General features: G+C 38.4%; 1 protein-coding gene across 1 annotated transcript; it reads right to left on the bottom strand.

Annotated features, from left to right (window-relative positions):
• Positions 1-1073: 1073 nt before the first annotated feature.
• LOC107226277 (zwei Ig domain protein zig-8) lies at positions 1074-24550 on the bottom strand. Its single transcript, XM_046734582.1, has 6 exons — positions 23686-24550; positions 10530-10696; positions 3702-3912; positions 2367-2494; positions 1665-1833; positions 1074-1516 (listed from the first exon to the last, which is right to left on the bottom strand). Exons 1-6 carry the CDS (start codon positions 23729-23731, stop codon positions 1410-1412), a joined length of 828 nt encoding a protein of 275 aa, XP_046590538.1. The 5' UTR covers positions 23732-24550; the 3' UTR covers positions 1074-1409.
• Between the last annotated feature and the right edge of the window lie 767 nt (positions 24551-25317).

The following is a 25317-nucleotide window of genomic DNA, read 5'->3' as shown; positions in this document are numbered from 1 at the left end:
CTGGTAATAACTGTGAACTCGTTTTCGTTGCATTCACAATGTGATCCCATGATAGTTATCGTATTCCGCGAAACACCCAGGACCTTATACTTAACTATCGTTCCTTTCGCCGTGGTCTGACAAACTTTTACGGCTTAGAATTACCTATTGTCTCACTTAATAGGTCTTTACTCAAGGGTTATCTACAATCCTTTAACGAAGGCGAGCCAGACTAGCTTTTGTGTTTGTTTGGGGAAATTCTAACCTTCTCAATGGGAATACGCAAATAAATATTACATTGTCGCGTACAATCAAACAATTAGATTTCCAACACCAGGGAAAATTGAAAACTGAAGGCATTACTGCGATATCAGCTTAAATAACTCGGACTTATTTTGAATCTTTGAAAAGAGGATAAATTTTTTCAAGTATTAAATGCTACATTACAGTTCAGACACTTTGTTATTATGACTTTTTTTAAACCCATTGAAAATCGGTTGGATTACCAATGATTGGTTTTATTTACTCGATGGCATGTACGTAGTATTTAGATATTACAAAAAGGCTTAATTCTAGAAAAATGGGCCTCACAACGATTGGAAAGTAGTTACAAACATGCATTGAACCTCACTTTGGTTCCTTCTTCTAATTGAGTAATAACGACACTCGAGCCGGGCAATTCGGGTCATGTAACGAACCACTCAAAGCCAGCGGAGCCAAAAGAGCCAAGTTTGTCCGCCCCTGCCTTACGTATTACGAGATTAGGCTGTTCAGGGTTCCGTCGGGGTGAATCGCGCTAAATAAGGCGAGGTTTGTATACTCGGGGATGAATGCTCCAAGATTACCTGCCTTCCCGGAGAACCTGGAAACGTTTTACGACGACTGGGTGACGATTACCCCGATAAGGCTTCTTTCGGGTTTCACCTAGCCTTCTGTGTCCGTTTAAACTACATCGCCAATTTCTCGCGGTTTACAGTTGAGACAACGAGAGCCGACGGCTGTAAACCGGCTTCCATAACCGAAGCGGATATGGGCAAATTATCGAGTATTGCTACTTTCTTTCCGATCGCAGGATAACAAGCTGGCGAAGATTGTTCAAAGTCAATTCTTTTATTGATATGTACATACATAAATTTATTTACAAGATTCGCTTCATTTCGTCGATCTGAATTTATCGTTAATTAAAAGTAAATCTTTTTCTTCCTTCCACACATACAATCCGTCTAATTATCGCAATTAGCAGCAGTCCGTAACAACACGTGGTCAGAAGAAGAATTCCGATTGCTGCACGTTGCTGTTGAATTCGGAACAAAAACACTGTTCATCACAGAGACACGTGTGTACCATCAACAGCCCTGTTAGTTACAGTATCCCTGCTTCAATGTTTCCGAAGTAATTCACGCGATGGACACTTGAGGGGCTTGATCGATTCAAGCAAAGGTCACCTTGGTCGAAATCGAGATCGATAAACAGACAGCGATTAGTCCAGGAAAGTTTCGGCTGACTCCTCCGTGATGCATCGCCGCCGGATGTTCCTCTGCAACAAAACGTTGGAAACATTTCTAGAAAGGTGAAAAGTCCGAAAGCTACGCCAAAGGTGTCAGGATGGATTGTGCGACCGATCCGGTTCACCGACCGAACACAAGACGTATAAATTTGGAAGGAAGGATTGTCGACAATCGTACCGTTGACAACGTGGACTCGTATGCTGTTGGGATTCGCGTTGCTCGGACCACAAGTGTAAGTCCCGGAGTCCGTGGCTACCGCCTTCTGGATCATTAATCGGCTAGAGGTGACGGGTCCCTTTTCGGTCACGAGGCTGACACCGCCGCGCGGAGAGTCGAAATTAATCTCCTGCACATAAAGAACAGGAGTGACTTAAGGAATCGGGAACCACGAGGAGAGAACGAGGCGGTAAAAAACGTCTCGACGAGACGGACGGTTCGCGCAACTTGCGAATATTTTTTCGCTTGACTCGGAAAGCGCGTTGTTTGTAGATAGATATATAGGAGAAGGTGCACACCTTCCCTCGCGAAAAATCTCGGATACGGCAAGAGCCTAACCGTGAATTATTAGGCACTTCTGGCACTTCCCAGAACCTTGGAAGCCCGGGTGAAACACTAGGCCATTACACTCTACAGCGATAAAGATATTCGGGTTGAATTTTCTCCTCCTTTTTCATTCGAGAGAAAGGCTCTTCATTGATTGAATTTTCGCGGTGCCTCTTTCATCTCCCTCGTCGCTATGAATCGGGACGCGGTTATGGTCAAGTTTCGGGTCACGTAGTGCTTGAATTTGGCAGTGGATGAAGGACCTTTGTCAGCAACGGTGCTGCAGGGACTCGAGTTTCTCGCCACCGAAACGCACCCTTTAAAGGCTCAACTCACCACTGTGTTGTGACTCCAAGTCATCATCGGTGGTGGTTCCGGGGCAAATCGGACAAGGCAAGTCAGGTTGATGGTGCTACCTTTGTTGACGAATAGATCCGGAGCGCCGACGATTTCCGTTATAGGTTCTGCAACAGCAATTATTATCAAGGGTATCCGCGCAGCAACACATGACACCCTGCAACTTCACATGGTCGAACCCCAATTTTGGACCCATCACACAGAGTGATTGATTCACCCCAATAACCAGCTGCACGAAAGTTCCAAGATTACTTTACTTCGCAAGACTGAAGAGCCAGGCCTATCGAAATGCTGCAAGGAGCTTGGCCTGACGGCCAATCTCCGAAAAATACTGCAATTTTCACTCAAGTTTAACACTACACTGTCCGATGAAGTTGAAGCTTAATTTTTTTACTCTTTGCTTCGGTAAGACGACACTAATCGATTCGTTTCATTCAAGGACACGCATGGACGAATTTGTGGAGAACTCAAGTCCAACTAAAAACAAAAAATACTAGTTCCATCAAACGGTTATTTTCATGCAATTTTCCATTCTTCGTGACTAGAAACTTCTGACAAAGTAATGTATCAGAAATGGGCTCCGAATCAGCCTGTGATTAAAATGCATGTTCCAAAAGAGGATGCATGTACACGCATTGTTTTTCTCGATGTCAAATAAAGCTCTGCGAAGATTCAATCAAGAGTCTCGTCATTCCATTTTGATTTTCAAGTTTCTCATTTATCATACATTTGGACAATTGGATCTCTCCGCACGATATATCGGACTTTGACTTCTAGACTAGCTTCTAATTGACTATGACTAGTTCTATCCTGTGTGCAAATGCAAGCATAAGCCTTGCGAAGCATCATTGAAATTTCGACGAATGGATAAAGAATGGTGAGCACCGAGTTAACTGACGGTAACTCAGTAAAACGGAAGTAAATTCTTCAATTCAACCGTAATTTCATTCATGTTTAATTCATGAGCCTGTCTCTCAAACTCTAAGTGGCGGAACTTTTTCAATGTAGAAGTTCGATCATAAGATTACAGGTCGATCTTATGTCGTAAGGTACGCAAATTGGAGTCAGATGTCACGTCATTGTCCACCCACAGTCTGTCACCTCTCTCAATATTTCCGTCCGAATGGTCGCCACAGAGAAGATATCGGTGCCCTGCTCATCCGTTGTTGCAAAAGTCTGGCGTGCAGAAGAATGTCAAGGAAACTTGAAAGCTTGGGGCTTGGAAGAACAGAGCAAGACAGCCATTTGGCAAAAAAGGAGGTTTTTGCCCATACAGTGAGTGAATGACGTGGAAAAGCTGGACTTCCAACTCACCAACGATGGTTAGATGGACCGGATGACCAATGGGCGGCGTAGTCGATATCTGGCACTCATAAACCCCGGAATCCTTTCGCTGAGGATACCGGATTCTGAGGGTCCACTCCTCCGAGTGGGGTGAGTGGAGGGCCTCGAATCGCTGGTCGCTTGTGTAGGTGTACCGACCGACGGTTAGAAGGTGGATGTCTCTGTGCCGCACCCAGGACACCTGGAAGACGAGAGTGATTGAGTGACGATCGGTCCCGATTCCTCGGCCCGCGTTGGTTGTTATGGTTGGCTAATTGCGCCGCGTTCCAAATTAATGAGCGGTTAGTCTTTCCGCGCGGAAAGCTGGCGTGCAATTAAATAACGCGTACATGCAATCGTTGAAAAAAGCTCTGTAACTCGACGCTTGTGTGTGATTAAAACATGAGCATAAAGTAGCGTCGATGTCATCCGGGAACACGGAAAGCCGAGTCACAGAGAGTTTAAGGGTACTGTAATTTCGCATTTTAATTTGCCTTCGTCCCACTCGCAATTTTTTAGCATAATGCGTGGTTGAAGGTCCTCCTGAAAAAAAAAATTTACACTCCGCTGGTACCTCATCTCTCGTGTTAGGAACGAAATATTTTGCATAACCCGTGTAAAAAAGTATCATCCAAATGTATCTCGAAGTCGATTTTCACGATGAACGGACTTGACTCGCATTGTGATCATCCTGATGAGACCTTTAATTATCTTGCTATTGTTATATCGAGGATCTTACGGTGATTATGTTTACGCATGAGTATAATTACGGTTTCATAGTCTGTACATTTGCGATGATGAGGTGGCGATTCGCCGAAGTAGTTCAAGGATGTTGACACCCGGCTCGATAAGCAAGCTTTGATCAACATGCGCGCAATAAGGGCAGCATGCTAAACAACTGAATAATAGCGGCGCCGTGTAATTAGGAAAGTAAACCTCCGGTGATATAATTAAGCTCCATCAATAACGCGACGTAACGCGTTGCAGTCATTCGTCTGTCATTGGCGACAATCGCGAACACGAGCCATGATACAGGACGCAGGGAAGGTTACGGGAAAATTTATCACCTCGAAAACCATTATCAAATTAGACACTCGAACTTGGGTCTTAGGGTTGCTGCGGGAAGACCTATGTAAGGCTTATCCAGAATCCGTTGCAATTCCGGCCTTAGACAGTGAGAAATTATCAGGCACCTTCGGTAATTCAACGAGGTTCCCACGTTATCGCACTTTATGGAATTATCGGAGGGGCCGCGTTCTCCGAAAACGGGTCACCCGAACCTTAACGAGTTTCGAAGATTTTCCACCGCTGTATCCTACGCTTACCCTACCAAAAAGAAACTCGGTCTCGTTACGACGTCGCCACTGATTCACAACGGAAATTCGGTTAAGGATCGATTCGAGGTACGGCCAGGGCAAAAATACGTCGAAACAAAAACATGACAAAACCAGAGAGTTCAAAATATACAACCGAAGCTCGTGTAGTTGGATATAATTGAAAAGTTGTCCGTCATTAACCGAATTTGAAAACACTCGTGTTCAACAACTTCAGCAGAGTCACCATTATTCTACTATTTTTTCACGTATAAAAATCGATATGGTTGGTTTGATTTTTATGAAAAATAGCACATTCGATTAACAGTTGAATTTTCTGCAAATCGTTCGAGGCAGATTTTTTTTTTTCTTTGTACAATTGATATAGTTTGTAGATGATAAAGTTACGATTCAACAAGAAACACATCGTAATATTATCATTTAAAATCTAACCATGACATTTTGTGAGAAATTTATAAAATCGAACCACGAGAGTCATTTTTATCGAAATCAAACACGCAATGTCGGTTCTGCCGGTAAAGAAATTACTTGAAAAATGTGATTACTTTGTCGATGTTCGTACAATTACAGATTTCTGCATTGAAAATTAAATCTTTTCAAAATTCACGAGGACTGTTTTAATTATCGACGTAACTATATCGGTTTCGTTGACGCGTTTGAAATTTTTCATCGTTATTTTTTATCGGACTGTACGTCCCGTTCATTAATTAAAATAACATAGCGATTTGAATTTAACGGTGTATTTTCAAGGAGCGTGAATATATACACGCGTATCAGTTTATCGGTTTCACGACTCATCAAGCCTCGCGAGTTTTCTTCTTTCCCGTACATTCCTTATCCTGGTATGAAGATTTCCTCGCTTGTGCCAACTAAGCCAGCCAAGTTCAGCTGTTATCTTTGGCATTAGCATTCGACGCAGAATAAATTAGTGTCATGGAGATCGAACTGATCCTCCTTGAATATTCTCAGCTTTCACGCAGTCCTTTTGTCAGAGACTCGACAAAGCTCCGCTGCCAGGATCCTCTCTCGATGCATGGACCATCTATACATATACATGTATACGCATTGCGTTGGTGAGTTTAGATGCCTACTCCACTTCGCTCGAGAAACCCATCAATCTTCTTGTGATATTATTTGGCCTAGTTGATGAGCACATTTATACCAAGCCTGCTATGAAGTCTGGTGAATAGAGTCTGATTCGCAGCCTAGTTCAAGATCAAAGGTCTTGCGAAATTTCGCGAAACGTAATATCGGTCAGCAATGAAACCTACATTTTTTCACCTCTAAGAAAAGAAGATAATCACTCGAAAACAAATGATATTTTTCGCAAGACTTCTTAATACTCGGTTCTCTTAGTTATTCAATGTAAAGAGGTATACTATGCTTATAACTTTCCGTAAGAATTCAGCATGTTCAGGGGTTCTGTAGCTAATTTAGATGAATCATTATGCTACATTACTTGCAATATTTTATATCAGACGCCATAAGTAACTGATCTAAGTAAATGCAACAAAGGTTAAACGATTGTTATAAAACGGGAATACGCAGGAACAGAAGTGATTTAGTTATGGTTTGAATTCGAATGGAATATATATCGAGAGGGATTTTATATTCACGAAGTATTTTTCACCAGGTTTTATTGTCCTCGGACCCCGGATGAATTATTGATCTGTGGATAAATACTTAACAGCTCGCGGAGGGTGAATATACATTATGTATGTAATACCGGCTTCAGGCCTGGACCATTATACATGCCAAAATATGACGACAGTAATTTTTTAAATCCATGCAGATACCGACAAGCGTCTTTGGCCGATAAATATACCTCACTTGGTACGAAATCCGATAGAGTTGAGAGAGTTGAGTGGAACTATTCGGTAAATTGTATGTTATAAGAATCTAAAAGTCTTTAGGTACGCGCTACTTGCTTGAGGCACTTTAGAACCTTGTTAAGCTAGCGAAAATTCAGAACTCCGTACAAAATTCAACGAAAATTGCCTGATTCTCAACGACTTCAAAGAAGTATCGTTATTGAATCATTTCTTGAACAGAAAAAGCGTATCGTTTGACCAATTTCAATGACCTTAAGTTTATTTTGTTCGTAAATGAATTCCGTACAAATTTTCCGTCAAATTTACTATCAACGGAATTTCATCTGAACAGACGTACATGTGATTAGTGAATTTCTCACAAACAGCGGACGGTGGACAAGTTAACTGAATATTAATTACAGAATACTTTGAGGTGTCTAATGATTTTGAGATCAAGTATTTTTTGAGGATTCACTCCCGAAGAAAATAGTAATTAGTACCGGTTCATCAAAATTGGTCAAACGAAGCACTGACCGTATTTGAGAAATGATGTAACATTCAGGTGATCTTGCTTTACGTGCATCAATTATACAGATGTAATTGAAATTCACGACGGCTTTCATTTAAAAAGTTTTTTTTTCATTTTTGGTGGTTTCGGTTTGAGTGGATATTGTTCTAATCAGACTCAACTCGATTAACTTCAGTTGTATCGTTAAATTTTTTGGCCCATCAGCTGTTTAACACATCCCTGAAGGATGAATTCGAAATGTTCAGGGTCTCAAACAGGCCAACTTTAAATCGAACACCCCGTATGGATAGCTGCATAAAGTATTCGAAGCTCTGCTGCAGCTAAACGGCCAATAACTTGCTCTGCAGGAATAAGTCCAACTTATCGGCGAATGGAAAATTGTCGAGATTCGAATAGTGCAATACACATCAGAGTAAATTGCATAGTGACTAGTAAAGTGGGTCCGCAATCGCTCGCTAATTCTCCCCGCAAATAATACCTGACAATTTTTTCTATCTCGCAATATTTCAGACGAAGCTTTCCAATTAGTGCGTAAACATAAATTCGAACATGATTGTCTCTGTGCCCGAAACTATCGTAATATCGTACACTGACAATGAGAGAAAATGGTGAAACTTGGAAGATTGAGTGCCGACTGCGCATGCGCGAGCTTCGATGGATTTTTACGCACGCTGGCCACTACAAGATTCAACTGTCAAACGCGGCTTACAGAAGTTAGGTTAGGTGGTGCAAATTCTTTCGGTTTGAGTATACTGAGAGAAATTTTTAGCTCCGGTTACCGCTAAGTCCTTGACTATTTTCACTTTTTACTAGAATCGAAAAATATAGTTGTAGGTACAAAATGAAAATTAGTTTTCTAGCTGTTACCAGAAAGTCTGGTATCCGTTACTATTCTTTCTCATTACGCTCACTGTTACTATATTTTCTTGCAACTGTTGCGAAAATTTAATGATCGTGCAACAATAAATTCACGTTAAAGCTTTATTTAACTAAAAAATTACAGTAAACCTCACAAAATGATTTTGCGTTGCAATTACTAAAAAAGGATCGACAACAGCGCAAAATGGTTACGCGTACCTCGTTTTTCGTAATTCCAACAATATTCAAACAATTTTTTTAACGATACCTGTTTTACTGAATTTTTCTAGTTACTATAACAAATGAAATTTTTCTCAGTGTAGATCTTAAACAGTCGACGTAGTGATTCGGAAAGTCTTAGCAAGCCTTTTTTGATAACTAACTGATGGTTCATTACTGCCACGCGTCGTCATAAGGATATAATTTCAATCGAACAGTTGACGCACGCAGTTAAATTTCACATTTTACACCCGATTTCTAATAATTTGGCACTCCTGCTTTGCAGATGAAATATTACGGCTCCACGAATATCTTGCCGACCAACAGAGTTCAATCTTTTTTTTTTTGCACATGGCGTCGGTCCCTCAGCCCGATATATTTTGCCGTTCACTCCCGGTATACGTGGGTGAAAATTCACGGTGGCGAAACGGCGCCGAGCACTTGTGCTGTGTCTGAAAAGTGGGGGAAGAGCCGCAGGTGTTTAAATGTTGCAGAAACACGTAACGGCAAGGCTTCCTCGCATATTTTACTGCAGAGACTTGTCGCCACGTGTTGTTTTTTTTTTTTTTTATATTTTTTTTTTACCTCTTCTATTTTTTTTTGCACCCTATTTTTCCATACTTCTTTTTCATCGCGACAAATTTATGTGCTGACTTTTTCTCGCGACGAAATTCCTTACGTTTGACTGCTGAGAAAACGGTGGGTAGGTGATTTTTTTCTCATTGGTTTGTTTTTCTTTTTTTTTTTTTACACGTATGTGTTCGCTGTAGTTTAATCCTTGATTCTGCATAGTAAATCGATATTTCAGAATTCTCGTTAACACAATTTATATATGTATGTATGTATAACGGTAGGGTAGGTCTTTATTCAGGGCTCTGATGAATTTTTTATCATCCGCCCTCCAAATCGGCTCGAAATAATTCAAAAACGATTTCCTAATTTTTTCAGATTTTTATCCCAATTCTAACCCCTGTCTGTAAGAGGGTGGATTTCCTCATTAAAAATAAACGTGTTTCGGTTATATTCTCAGTATAAATTTTAATGTAAGATTAACAGCTTTCAAACAATCTGTAACTACGAGATTTTCATGGATATTGATGCTACTATGTGATAAAAAATTGACATCATCATACCGAATTTACCTTCACGTGTGCGTTAGTATCGGATGTCACGTGAACTCCTATAACGCTAATCGAAGATTTACAGGTTATTAGGTTTGAATAATATCGATTGTGATAAAAAAGAATAACGAATATATTTAACAAGTATAAAGTGCGACGGGTAGATTTTTTATATAAAGTTTGGACTGTTGAATTGTTACATGAGCGGACTGATATGCTTGAAACAATTCGTGGAATCCACGCGCTTGCTCGATTGGAGGTGGACAACCGAATTTTGAAATTGAAGAAAAGCTTGGGAGAGGCAAAATTGTGGGAAAAGGTAAAGAAAAGCCAGAACAAGGGTCGTAAATTTTCAGGACCTGGACGCAGTGGGAAAAAATGCAGCTAGTTACTTGGAAGGTTGAGAATGGTGGGAAAGATGAGAAACTGAAGCACCTAGCGAAAGTTGGAAAAAACCAGCAGATGCGTGGCTATAAATTATCCTTTTAACCTAGCGAGGGTTTTGCGACGCAACAATCCAGACGAATTGCACAAGCGCTAAGTGGAAAAAAATTCAAATTCAAGGGATGTGTAATTTCTCTAGATTGCCTGGCATGGTGATGTGAAGTTTTTGACAGATGGAAACACCAATGCCCAACAAAATCTCAGATTTATAGATTTTTCGGAAATTATTATTCTTACAATAAAATAGGCACTTAGAATATAACCGAGACAAGTTTATTCTAAATGGAGAAATCCCCCTTCTGACAGGCAGGAATTAGAGTTGAGATAAAAATCTGAAAAAATTAGAGAAACGATTTTAAATTATTTGCGATCGATTTGGGGGGTGAATGATAAAAAATTCGTCCATGCCCTGAACAAAGACTACCATAGTGTACAGTGTTTCTTTCGGAGAAACTGGAAAATTCTCTCTGAATATATTCTTCAGAATGGAGGTGTCACCTTACCGTTCGATTGCCCAAATTCTTGACCTTGCAGATCAAGTGAACAGTCTTTCCCACCAGTCCGGTGAAGTTAGAATTCATCGATGTGTCAAAGTAAGGACCCGTCCCAGGCGTCGGCCATTCCTCGAGAAAATCCGTCCGAAAGTTTCGTAATCCGATCACGGTTCCACCTGGAAAGAGAAGTAAGGTTACATTCTTATTTGAGAAATAAATCAGTTGTCTTTTGTCTGGCTTCCGGTTCTTGTGATGTGCGCATTGTAAATAAATTCAAATCTAATTTCGCTCTGTTCGATTCGAGTTCTAGTTTGAAGGATACGCGTGTATAATGGGTTCGATTAAACGAAGAGATTCTCATGGGCTGCACTGAAAACTCATGTCTACTTCTAAATACGTGTTAAGAATTGCCACCGTTCCTATGACATTGTGAAAATGTGTAGATTCATGATATTCTTCACCATTGATTTATCGATTTGTTCGTTCCCCAACCGAAATTATGACATGGTTATAGTTATATTGGACTGATGTTTTATCTAGCGAATTTCTTCACGGTATCAAATTTCCTTGGAGGTTTTTAATGTTTTCCTGCGATCCCCGATTGGAACAGTAAATTGCATTGGCGTCCCGCTCTGTTCATCATCACCACAAAAGCAATCGGAAAGAAGTAAAATGAAATAGCTGGTATAATGGTCCGACATTCAAAACTCACAACAGAAGAGCGTCCATCTTTTATAACAAACTTCTGAATTCTCCGTTGACATCGACTGAAACGTAATGGAAATCAATTTCTATGGTATTGCTACAGCTTCTGATGTAGCATACCTCCCGTTGTTCGCAAATTCTTATTGCAGCAACGTTCGTAAATAATATTTCCATATTTTGTCAGAGATGTGCGTTTTTGGTGGTCATCAACTAAAAGGTTCTCACTATAATTCAGTTGCTAAAATGAAAAAAAATGTTCAATACCATAATTGACTTTGATCAATACTCAGAAGCCAGTTTTAGCACAAAGAAAAGAAATATTACTAAATCATTCCAAAAAAAAATTATTCGGTACTTGTGATGATGCTTAAACGACTCTTCCTCGAGTGATAATAAAACTCACAATCGATGCATTCTAATCTAGGGTGATTCAACAGTGTAACGTATGTACACTTGGGGACAATGAATCTAAGACGGCTAATTTTTTACACCAGACAGTTATGTTGGCAACACAGCGAAACCTGCAGCGCTATAGTCGGCAGAGCGCGAAACTAACTCAATCTCAATAAACACAACATAACCCATGACCGTCGAATCTAACCTTAGAATACGTGTCAATCGAACAAGTAATTATTCACGCGGTATTTTAAGGTTAGATTCTACGGTCACGGGTTATGTTATGTTTATTGAGATTCATTTAGTTTCGCTTTCGGCCGACTATGGCGCTGCAGGTTTCTCTGTGTTGCCAACACAACTATCTGTTGTAAAAAATTAACCGTCTCAGATTCATTCTCCCCAAGTGTACACGCGAGTAAAGTCGGTTCTGAACTCCCTAGTTTTAGCGGATCAGAAATGAGGTTGGCTACTGCAGCATCTAACCAATCGCAGCAGCGCATCGATCAGATGCGGCGTGTGTTATTCGATATGCGTTAGTTAGCCACCAGTGCTGCCAACTTTACTTCTGACCCGCTAAAATCAGGGGGGTTCGAATCGAGTTCACTCAGATATACAGACTGCACCTCGTTACATTAGTCTTACACAAATCGATGAGATATTGTAGAATATTACGTTCACCTGTGAATAAACCCAACAAAGAATATATTGCGTAAAATTGTCGCTGCAAAGTTTTGCGATATCTGATTTAGCAATGACGCGAGTCCAGAGTTTCTGAAAAAATGTTCAAATTTGTAATCGTAATATTTGGCGAAGTCAAGGAATATCCTTTCTTTGCTCACGCGAAGCGTATGACGTTAAGATTGATTCGAAATCAGTCTATTAGTCAGGAACGCGAGGAAATCACCGCGATCCATATGTGTGACAAGAATTATTTCAGTCCTGTCGACAATGCCGCCGGCGTTTTGGAACCCTTGTGCAGGGTCATTGGCGAGGGATGGCTACGCGGTATATATATATGATATAAAATACGTTTATACTGCATAGCGGCGACTCACCGCAGTTTTGAAAGCGACAGGAAGGCGGTGTTTGGATGTCAACGATTTTGTTAAAGCGATAGACCTGAAACTCGTTCCATTTCCGTCGGGATTACAATCGAACCCATCGCCCTCTGAGGGTATTATACCGAGTAATCCGTAACCTGATACCTTAACTATTTTCTCGCGCAAAAAAGTACATATTTTGATCGAAGTGAATTCCTAACGACTGCACGGCCCGTCGTCTGATAAAATTTAATGCGCACGCGCTGAATTCCGATGGCGAATGAACGTAACCTCAAAAATTTTTACAATTGTCGCTGGCAGTTGTGTTCAATTCATAACTGTCAAAATGTTTCAGTTTCAGGTGTGTATTTAATTTTAGCAGAAGACGGGTCGTGCAGTCGTTAGGAAATCACTCTGTTTGTCTATGTATGTATACGTATATAGATGTATGTATTATACGTTCAGATCGTCAATATCTCGTGATTAAAACAAGAGACGAAGTTTGATTGGGGTCATTGGATAAAATATCGGCCGCAGAACACACACGAGACTTACTCGTGATCGAAAAAGTCACAGAACCTCCATAAGGAAAAAAATAGTATACCAGACTGGGAGATTCAGAAAAATTGGGTCAGTTTTTTTCCTCGAATAATGCTAATAATAGCGGATTGGAAGACAAACTATTTTTCACAGTTTTAACACGAAACTGCGATCAAATGTTTCGTCATATTCGTAACTCAGATACTTTTCATCTTTCACAGAACGCGTTATTGTATTTTAAAGACAGTTTCGCATCGTTGAAGCGCACTTTTTGTAACTGTTACACTCAACGTGCATTAAATCGATATTTCTTTATATCGCGTTACATTTTATACTACCGAGTGCATACACGTGTGGGTATAAATGTTTTAAGATGGAACCGCGAACACATGGAAAGCATAATGCCCGATGTTTGCGCAGTATGTTCGCCTTATGTCGTTTCCTTGGCATCATATTTGCTCGCAGCCCCATGTCGGGTTTTATAACGCGAAACAACCGTATCATACACGAAATAAAACTAACAGTAAAATGCTCTCGTGTTATACGGCAATTGTGTTTGGAATAATATTTCCCGTTTTTTTCTTCTTCAAGTTTTCAAGATAACTTCGTTCCTCTATTACCGGATAGAACGAATAAATCAACATTCAATGTACACTGAGAGAAATTTTTAGTTCCGGTTACCGCTCAGTCCTTGACTATTTCCACTTTTTACTAGAATCGAAAAATATAGTTCTAGGTACAAAATGAAAATTGGTTTTGTAGCTGTTAACAGAAAGTCTAGTATCCGTTACTATTCTTTCTCATTACGATCACTGTTGCTATATTTTCTTGCAACTGTTGCGAAAATTTAATGCTTGTCCAACAATAAATTGACGTTAAAGCCTTGTTTAGCTAAAAAAGTACAGTAGATCGAACTGATTTTGCGTTGCAATTACCAAAAAAAAGATCGACAGTAGCGCAAAATGGTTACGCGTACCTCGTTTTTCGTAATTCCATCAATATTCCAACAGTTTTTTTTTGATAATGTGGTCGACATATTTTAGAAATCAAATAAATCAAGCGAAATTTATTTCCTGAGTCAGAAACAGTGTCTTTTTTGTCGCTTTGGCTTTCTATAATTTTTCTCGGTATCTAATTTCGTACGCGATTAATTTATCATCACATATTCTCTCGCTTCAGGATTCTCTTCGAAATTCCCTTCTTTACTACCTATTATATTTTTATTGGCATTTCTGTAACTGCAGTCGGTATGCTCAAGATTATATTTTTCTTCGATGTCAATGATTGGCGGGATTTCACTTGATTCTCGTAAATATTTTCACTTTTTATTTAAAATCCTCGCGTGAGCTTGGCTATACCGATTTTTTATCCAAGCTTTTTTTGACGAGTCTTATGCCTCTTTGATAGTGCGCGAATCAGGAGTCTGTATAGGTATACCTGCTATATTATTGTGTGCTTTGACGAAGGTAATTTTGTGCTCGCCAAACCTCATCACTGCATCTCTGCCTCTCATAGAGTAAACCGAACCGCTATCACCTGAGCTTGCAGACTTCATGACGTATAATCATAGCGATAGTACAATCATGCAGGTTTTAAAAATCGCCAAAGCCATACATATACTTTGAATTTATTTGATACATTCCTGAGCTTTCTGGCGAACAGTAATAATATTACACACAATGAAGAGTGAAAAATATTTTTAAAATTGTCCAATTCACTCGGTCCCAATTTAGATCAAAAAAGATTGCTTTTCCTAGGAGATGGACTTCTTATGGGGTTTTAGAAAATATCATAGAATTTTGAGAATTGCGATGACTAACTTTTACGGAAATTACATCGGTGTGCAGACATTTTTTACGTGGTTCCCGGAATATTTATGGGATTTTAGCAATTTTTTACGGGGTTCAAAAAATTACCGTAGAAGTGAATCAGGAATTTTTAGCTGAGATACAAGAATTCTATGTGCTTCGACAAATTTTCTGTGGATACGATTCTTGGCGAACGAGTTTTATGGGGATTTTTTATGAACAGAGTTTTATAAAAGGTAAAAACAACAAACTGTATCTGATATTAATTGAAAAAATAGTGAACAAAGATTTGAAAGTTACTTTTAAAAACCACTAAAAATATAAAAACTAAAGTATAAAAGAACAATGTCAGCTTTTTTATTCACTCTGTGTTGAAAAAAGGGGTGATTTGAAGTTGATGTCAAGATTATACGTTGATTAGGCTTAATGCTACGCAATTTAAGTATTCTGCATCAAGCAAATTTCAAAGTTTGCTATCAACGACGAGAGAGCGTCCATTTAATACAATCGCTTCGCTCTAACTACACCAAGCTGTGAGAGGTCAGTGCTCAAAAATCCTGACTCTGATCTGATTATGCTTCAAAAGTTTAATAAACTGCTGCAATAGCGCCATGTTATCAGAAAATTGACTCAAAGAAACTCAGCATTTCGAAAGTCTTTGTCCTGAATATAAAAAAAAATTGACAAAATCGATTCTTTTAAACAAACGTTTGAAATAAAATGATAAATGTCCTTATTTGATTTGTAGAAGCGAGATTCAAATCTGGTTGTAGAGTGCCTAAGGCTTTTTATTTTTTGTATTTTCCGTACCAGCGTGGCCTCACATTCATTGAGTAGAAGAATTAATTATTAGCAATTTCTTAGAGTCGTGAATCGAGGCCGCAGGAAAAATTAAAATCGTTGTTCCAGGTTGAAAATGACTTCAGAAATCTATTAACCTGTTTACTTTAAAATGAAAACGTTGACTCGGAATGCTTTTATTAAAAGGAACAATTTTTGAACGATTTTCAGATGTTTTGGAAATATTTCAGAAATCGAATTTTTCTCGCAATGTGAGAATAATCCCGTAAAATAAATATCAGCAATTGATTTCTCAGAAAAATTTTACCCCTATTTCAGATACTTCAAAATTATTCAATATGGCGTATATCTCGAGATAATCGTAAAAAACGAAAATCAAGATTGTAAACTATAGCGTGCAAGAAAAGGCGAATGGCTTAAAAGACATTTGTAATATCAATTCTCTGTGAAAAAGGAAAACTTAAACTTCGGCAAAATGAGGGGATGTTTCGGTTTTCTTTTAAAGTTACTGCAATAATACTGAGAATTGATAGCGACAGTCCAATTTATTATAGAAAAAAGTTTCCGTTTCAAAAATTGTGGTAACATCATTGTAAAGAGCAAAAAAAAAGCGTTAATTTATCTTCCGTTAACCTTTGAATGAATAAAGAGTTTTCTGAAATGGAAGAGCCGGTAACCTCGAATTAATACACTTTCCTAGATGGTTATCTTTTACATTTAGCATTTCAACTTTTCTCGTAAGATTACTCATATTCCGGTACTTTTCACTGCATAGCTGTTTGCTGTAAGCAAAGTTTATACAATAGTATAAACCACACGACGAACAATAGTTACGATCGTATATATTTTGCCTGAGCAAATATGTCGACCATATTACAATATATATGTACAGTAGAGTGTTTCGGATAAAAATAATTTACGATTTTCCACCGTGGCACCGCCTAGAAAGTTTTTTAGGATTAAAACAAAGATTCTGTAACAAGATAACGTTCTATGTATTGTGGAAGATCACGTCTGTTTTTTTTTTTTCAATTTGTCAAGAAACACGTTGTAGCATTTCAGTTATTATTCCTTACCTGACGTTTACATTCAACCCAAAGATCACAATCCATAACACAACAAAACATCATCCGGGAGTCTTATTCTCGTAAATTCAAACTTCACATGAAATAATATATTTTATGAGATTAAATTAATAATACCAATCTTGATATATTACAAGCAAGGCTTTTCATTGCTACGTAAATTGATATTACGATCGATGTAAGCAATAAAAGAAAAAGAAAAAAAAAAAGAATTTTCATCATATCTTGTAAGTTTTCAAAAAAATGTACGAATGTGAAAAATAAACTGAGCGCGATCTTCCACGTAAGGTAAAAAGCTCATCTTTTGACAAAACCTTTCTTTCAACCTAAACAAACTTTCTAAGGGTTGCCGTGGTGGAAAATCGCGGATTATTTTTTTCTAAAACACCGTAATGTGCAATCAACCGTGAAATGTACGCACATGCAGTTGGAAACGGAAGTTGTGATCGTTCCTTAAAAACGTCCTACCCCGAATTATAATTTTACACAACCACCCATCCCTCTTCACGGGGTAAAAAATCTATATGCAAGCTCCTCGCAAGCACGCGATCCGGTTTACGTATACGTATATCGATATACGTGTAAAAGCATCGGCTATACTCATGCTAGAAATGCATCTATAACGATCAGCCAGTGGCGGAAGTTTTCCCGGTTTAGCCGTCAGCCCTGGGCTGTTTAAACCCCAAGTTTTGAAAGCTGAGAAGCGAGAATAGCTAAGGATACATAACGCTCTGCATGTGCATCGATAACGTTTCTTTTCAGTTACCTTTCGATCAGCTTCGATGATGAAATATTCACGATAGTTGCGGGCATTTGACTTATTTCTGGTTATCGTGATGAAAAATGTCGTTTTCTTGTCGGTAATATTTTTAAAAAAATTTAAATTTCTTGGATGGAGTGAAGCTTTATCGAGGAGATTGGTTGACCAAAATTTATACCGTTTATTCATTTTACTACCGGATAGGTGTTCGGTAAGTATTTATCAAGATCTCTTTGATAATGAAAAAAAGGAAATAGGAAGATAACAGAATTATAAATGAAAACTTTGCCGAGATCGATGTTTTATACAGAAATGCATTGAAATTGTTTGAAATTCAGAAAATTCGTTTTTCACTTTCACTCAACTGGTTCATTTTTTGTTCAGAACACTAAATCCGACAAAGTCGCCGAAACAGATTTTCTATTTCTCAGTAGTCAGGTTAATATTACCGTTTGTTGATAATAATCAATATCCGTACGATCCTGTAAAATTTGTTAATATTCATAGATGTCAATACGACGAGAAAAAAATGAAAACACATATTCAGTGAATTCGTGTCACGAAAAAATGTTATTCGAAAGAAATCAACCCATCATAGAGTACAATGGAACAAATTTATTAAATTTCCGACCATTTAGAAACAATTTTACATAAAGAATCGATTTCTAAGCTTTTAATTATAATTCCACTACTTCGTATTTTTTTAAAGAGATTTTCGTATTTTAAAAATACAATGTAATTTACCTGTCAAATTTAGTGTCGACAAAAGCGTTTGCAAAAAGTTTTTCGAGTTTCAGTAATTAAAATTTCATTGCATGAAAATTCATTCTTAGAACTCGATCGATTGTCCATATAATCTGTAAACTGTACAGTCATTACCGCATTACTGAATGATTGATTATCTATATGGTTAAAAAAAAAAAAATACAAAGTCGATTCTTTCCCAAATTTGATCTGACAATTAAGTAGTTTTCAATCCGAGGTTGAATGTAACATATTTGAGTAATTGTGTTTCAATAAGGTAAAACTCAAATCGAAGTTTAGAAAATGAAAGAAGGATAATTAGAAAAAATATTCATCATCCGGGCGTAAGTGTGAATTGTTCGGTAAAATTTTACGAAAATCGCATCTTCACGGTCAAAAGCTTCAAATATTTTCCGTGTGTAAATAGACAACGATATCTCGTTCATAATCGTACCGTTGACATTCTAATTGCAACAGTGGAATTTACCTTCTCGCGTGCAGGTTGTCAGGGACATTTATTTTAATTGAGAATGGGTCAGGCAAACGAGAATTAAACCTACAATTAAACAATATACTTAAACGTGCAAAGCGTCGGAATACAGACAGCGGTAAAAACCAAAGCCTGCAATTTGGCGGTTGTCAGAGATTTTGGTATTGGTATAAATGAATTAAAATTTCGGTTAATTCCTCGTCACAGACATTCGGATGAAACGTCGTGCAGGCGTAAGAGGAAAAACCATTCAGCATTACTTTGTATATAATAATTGTTGAAAGCCTTCGGTAAACCAATTAGGGATAAGATCTGACTGTGATTTACTCAGCGAATGACATACGCTTCTATAAATCGGAAACCAGTCCACCGAATGACGAGAATCACCGCAAACTGTATTTGGTGAAAATTCTGAACACCACCTACTCGCTTATAAATCGATAAAATTTAACGAGCTGTCCAACAGGCACGATTAAAAAAATACTGTAATTAGAAAAGCGGTGAACATATTTCACGCTCGTATTTCCACGCTGCAGAGAGCAAACTTTCCTCGTAATTTCACGTGTAACCGATGTGTACGCGTACACGTGTAAAACACCTCAGCGAATGTTAACGATACCGTTCCCTTAATTAACCCGTTATTGCATGGGGTAAAACAATATCACGGAAAACTGTGCGAGGAATATGATTTCGCGTGGTGAGAAATATTTTATTTACATTCTAATGCGACGTGAATTTTCTTTTGAAAGTCAAACCTACGTAGTTGAAACTGTTTTAATGAATAATAATAACCAATATTTTTGACAATCGTGCACGGAAAGAAAAAAACGGCTCGAAGTTGATTAATATCGTGATTAAATGTTTCTTCAATTTGAAAATATGTCGTTTGAGTTGAGGAAAACGTAGCACGGAACGATGATTCGTGTTGCAAAGTGAAAGCAGATTTATTCGAATTAATAAGAAAGTCTTGTTGCAATATTTGGTGACAATATTTAGTAAATTCGGTCATTGTTTTATTTTGTGTGTAATCAAACTGTTAATAGTCCTCATAGAATCCAGCATATCTAAGAACGAGAATGAAAAAATCGTCTCCCAAAACAATTGCCTCGAAGATGAGTAAGAATGTGCGATTTATTGCAATTATTGTATCGAATTATCGCGAATTCTTTAAAATTTTTTTTGCAATTTTACAAATCCCACCACATTCTAAAGTAGAAATTTGTAGGATTGCATAATACTAACTAGTGTAAAAATCGGCTAATATTTTTTAATAATCATCGGATGCTCGGAGTTTATCAGCTGTGTAACGGAAGCTCAGCTTTCTTGTTAATCCCACCGTGTCCGCGTTATCGATCGCCGGACATTTTAATCCTTTAAGTTGTACAACCGCTGTGGCATCGGAGTTTTCACCCGTAAATAAAACAACGTCGACGTCCTCGAAAAGGTTATGAAATTTTTCAGAAATCTCACAACGAGTTATCAACGGGGAATCCGACTCGACGAGATGTTGAGAACACGGGTCATCTTCAACTGCTTTTGAGCTTCTTTGTTCCGTGAAATGAAGCTTATGTACGCGTCAACGGTTCCAGTCGAGGTTCGCGTTTTTCCCCTTTCTCTCCGTGTTCGGAGTACAACAAAAAGCGAAAAGAAAAAGTTGTGCGATAAAGTTTGGCTCTTCGTACCGTGAGAAGAGCGTCTCATTGTTCTTCGCTAATTGATACTTTCCCTTAAAGATTAATTGAACTTTAAATTAATCCGCGAACATCAAAACCCAAGAACCCGGGTTCACGTTCGTTATATCGAATTCGACTCGGGTGAAAATGTTATTTTATCAAATCATTAGATAACTTATTTTTTTAACAAACAATTTACACTCCGCTAATTCGATTATTGTCTCTGTTTAAGCTCAGGCTGGAACGATTTAAAATTCACCTTTGCAACGGACGACGTGTCAAAATGAACACCCCCTGACCTCGCGCACCGTTACGTTGAACCTAATCGAGCATTTTAAAGAGGGCGAGCGAGTTCGCACACGAGGAAAGGTCGCCAAAAGCCCTGCCGACTACACCTGAATCTCATTATCACAATTTTATGAACAACTGCCGCCTGAAACTCACGTTTGCTGGCTTTTTCATCAGGCAGGCAACGTTTTCGAGGCGTTCATTTCGTCTTGTATATAAATTATATCTACAATTATTAGACTGGTACAAAAATATTGACTAATTTTTTTTTTTTTTTTTCAAACTTGACTCCGATATACTTTCGAGGGGGTGGAAAAAGATGCCTGTCAAAAGCGGAGCTTTTTGATATTAATATTTAGAGGTCACTCATCGCGGATTTCTATTTTCCATTTAAATGACATGGGAATTTTTTTTTTTTTTTTTTGGAATATTGTAACTCACAAACCAATAAACAGATCCAAGCGAATCATACATATTTTTATAGGAAATTGTAATTTTTTGATAAATTGACTCCCTCCAAAGTTATTCAAGCTCAAACTTCAATTTATAGTAAAGTCAACTATTTCTTTTCAGTTTAGGCAAAATATTAAAACTTATTACTACTAAATATCATCAAATTTTTCTTAAAGATTCTATAGCTTGTGAGTTTCTATGGGGATTGAAGTCGGTTAACAAGTTTTAACTCGTAAAGCTCTACTTTAAATGATAAATAACTTCACTGAAATCAATCCTACTTTTAATGGTAAATTTCTTTTCAAACGTAGTTTAAAATTTTCCGTTTCATATCTCGAAAAAAAAAAAAAAATTATCAAAAATTGCATTAAAATTGGTTTGTGAGCTAAAAAATTCTAGAAAAAAAAAAAAAAAATCCTTTGCTACTGAAATGGAAAATAGAAATCCGTGATGAGTGCCTTCTGAATATTAATATTAAAAGCTTCGCTTTTGACAGGCATCTTTTTTCACCCCCTCTAAAGTATTTCAGAGAGGATTTTGAAAAAAAAAAGAAACGGTCGATTTTTTTGAACCAGTTTACCAATTACGTAATATTAATATAAGCTTATAAATTTCGCCAATTTTTCCCGCAGTTTCTTTTTTTTGCTTTTTCGTCGAAAACATTATTAGGGCATCTTCATTCCTCTCACAGATGCACGCATACAACGTATTTTACCTGCAGTACAACATTGAGAGTTTAATATTACGTTCAGTTTTTGCCGTGTCCAATTTTCTCTTAATCGTCGTTATAGATATAAACATAATGATACAGCATCGGCACAATGTGCTTCTTTGTCAAGTGTTGCAAATGGCCGCGTGGAGCAGGTGGAAGATATTGCGAAAAATATACTGTTATATTTGTTGAAGGGGAAATTTGCTGACGGTTTTCTCATCCCTTAGTAATTCCAACAGTTATGCTCATCTTCATGATTGCGTCTATCTGCTTGAATAAGAATATTTAATTACTGCCCGTAAAAAGTGCTACGATTAAAACTAATTCGCTATTCACAAAACCAATGGTAGAATTTAAATCATTTATTTATTGGATATAACCAACGCGATCAAAATTATCACAGAATGAGTGACAACCGAAAGATCGATTTGCCGAATATTCCGGAATCTTCTAAATAAATGTAAGTCAATTTAAATCTCCTCGTAGTTTTACTGTACGCGTTCCGATAGTTGAGCACACCATTCGACTGCAGGTGTATTATTATTGTCTTACTTAAATATTTGCCGAAAGTTATTCTCATACATTCCGAGATGAAATGTTCAACAAAAATTTTCCTTTAAAACAGAAACTTTTGATGCGGGGGGAACTCCTGTTCGCTGAGTTTCCCCTAAATTAGTTCTACAGTTGTTGAGCTTCGCGGATAAGAAATAGCAAACTACTCCAGTTTCCTTCATTTTTTATTCGCATTTTTTCTACCTCTTTGAAATCGTCAATTTATTCGCCACTCCCTCGACCCATTCCATATTTAAACATAAACGGCAGGCAGCAGAAAAACGTAGAAGCATTAAAATTTCACGCAGAACCGGCGAGTACTTACAGAGCTTTGTACTGTCAGTGAAAAGGAGACTTTTTATTTTTATTTTTTTTTTGAAGACTCAGATTTTTCGTTTTTTCACGTCGATTCTCCTCGACTACCTTCCATAAAATTCAATACCGAATGCACGATGCATATTTACAACCAGGATTTATGAGAAATACGATGCGACGGTTGGATGAAAGTGCGGCGTACAATATATAAGAATTTGAAATACATCTTCTGATAAGCTTGCCGAGACACAAGAAACCGGCTCCGTAACTGCTTGTCATAGAAATGAAAGTATTCACCCCTATTTCATAGCACGCGTGTGAATATTCGACGAAACGTGAGAACCGATAAGGATGCATATTGAAATAGCAGTGGAGACTGAAAGCTCATTTCGTTGAAATGAAACTGGCGTATGTAATTCGATAACTCTCGAATGCTTGAAGAGAAGAAATTCATACGTGTGACAATTTTCAGGGTTATTTATCGTCCCTCATTTATTGCCGAGTCCGGGACGTCAAGCGTTGTAACGTTTTTAATGAAAAAAAGTTTACTGCCGATGAGGGTCAAGGCCGTAAAGGAAGAGATGAGAAAAGTTGTCGCTGGTTGAAATAATTTTTCAATCCATTTTGATGGCAAGGGACAGACATCCTCCCCTACCTGTAGTGGTACAGAATGTAATCTTTTTCGATTTTCTCTCCCTTTCCTGTCCTTCCGTCCCTCTTCTTTTACTTCTTTCATTTTTCCCCCTTTCATTGGCAAAACATGTATATAGCGAAGGACCGAAAGTGTAAGCTTTACGACTCACCAAAAGAAAACATAAAAAAGATGAGCGTAGGAAGAGAAGTTGACATCGCTACCGAAGGGGGGCGAAATTTCTTCACATATTGTCACTATCTTGTACACATGATTTCAATCCCCGTTTATCCTCTCGGCTAATCATCACCCTAGCATCGATAATCCTTCACGACACATCGTGCTTACCGCACCCACACACGCGAGATTTTTCTCACCCTCGATTTTGTGCCCGGAGAAATTTTCAACACCTTCTCAAGTTTCCCCACTCCATCGACACTGCGAATTACACATTTCGGCGATCCGAGATACCCGAGATCGTGCTGTTTGGCTTAGAATTTCGATAAAGCTCTGAGCTTTTCAGGAAATTTCCACCAAACGTAAATCACCGACGATGAGTTCACGTGTTCGGGGAACTCAAAATCATGGCTAAACACTTCTCGTCACAATCCATCGAATACACCTGGTAACAAAACATCGTGTCAAACGGTGTCAATGTAAAGCTCGCGGTACGATTTCGGAGCCTTCGATAAGAGAAAGCACTCGCCGGTAAGGGATGACGGGGGTTAAAAAGAAAAAAAAAACAAAAAAATCGGTCCGACCAAGAAAAAGATGTAATATTTCACTGAGTATCACTAGATTTTCATGATACGCAAAAGCTTTGCCGATTAACAAATTGACCGAGTAACCGTTTGCTGCATCCGCCGCACTGACGTCGGATCGTTATCGGCCTGCTTTCGGAGCTGCGGCCGGCGAGCTTCTTAGGCGGGTTCGGAAAAGTGAATTCGGGGGGACGATTCGAGCCGGGGGATGAAAATATCGCGGGCATCCGCCGAGGCGGCGGAGTGTTTCGAACGAAGATCCTCCCGCGTCAAAGATAGCCGAGGGACTACATTGCGCGAGCGCCACTCCCTCGCCGAGCACGCAGCCGCTCCGAGAGCCACGCCACGTTTCTGTGAGGGTGAGGGTGAGGGTGTGGATGTGTAAACATTTGTGCGGAGTCGCCGTAGGCGGAGGTTCCGCACCCCTTCGGCCGCCCGGCCGCGAAAGCTCAAATTCGAGTTTGGGCAGCAACGATTTTACACGGTCTCCGACCTTGATGTCCCATCTGAAAAAACTCGAACAAAAAATAACCTATGATCAAAATTCGACAAAATATTCGGCTACGTTTCATTGAATATGATAAATTGATTTTTTTTTTTTTATAAACTCAATTCAATTTCAAATGTGTAATTTTTATGCGGGTTATTCTAGAGAGGTTTACTTTTGCCATGGGTTATTTTCGAGTGGCTTATTTTCGTCATGCGTTATTTTTTTTCATGGGTTATTTCTGTCCTGAGTTATTTTTGAGTAGGTTATTTTTGCTATGGGTAAATTCTGTCATGAATTATTTTTGAGCGGGTTATTTTTGTGTGGATTAATTCCGTCATGGGTTACTTTTGAGTGGGATATTTCTGTCATGAATTATTTTTGAGCGGGTTACAAATTACTTTTGTCATGGGTTACTTTGAAGTAGGTTATTTTTGAGTTAGTTGTTTTTTTCGTGCGTTACTTTTGTTTGGGTTATCATTTCTGGGGCTTTTGGTCCTAGTACTGATTCACCGATTGAGTGTCGCGACTTTACATCGACATGCGGATGTAAAGG

Source organism: Neodiprion lecontei, chromosome 3 (genome assembly GCF_021901455.1).
Source record: "Neodiprion lecontei isolate iyNeoLeco1 chromosome 3, iyNeoLeco1.1, whole genome shotgun sequence".
NCBI lineage: Eukaryota > Metazoa > Arthropoda > Insecta > Hymenoptera > Diprionidae > Neodiprion > Neodiprion lecontei.
This window is presented reverse-complemented; position numbering and strand designations above follow the sequence as displayed.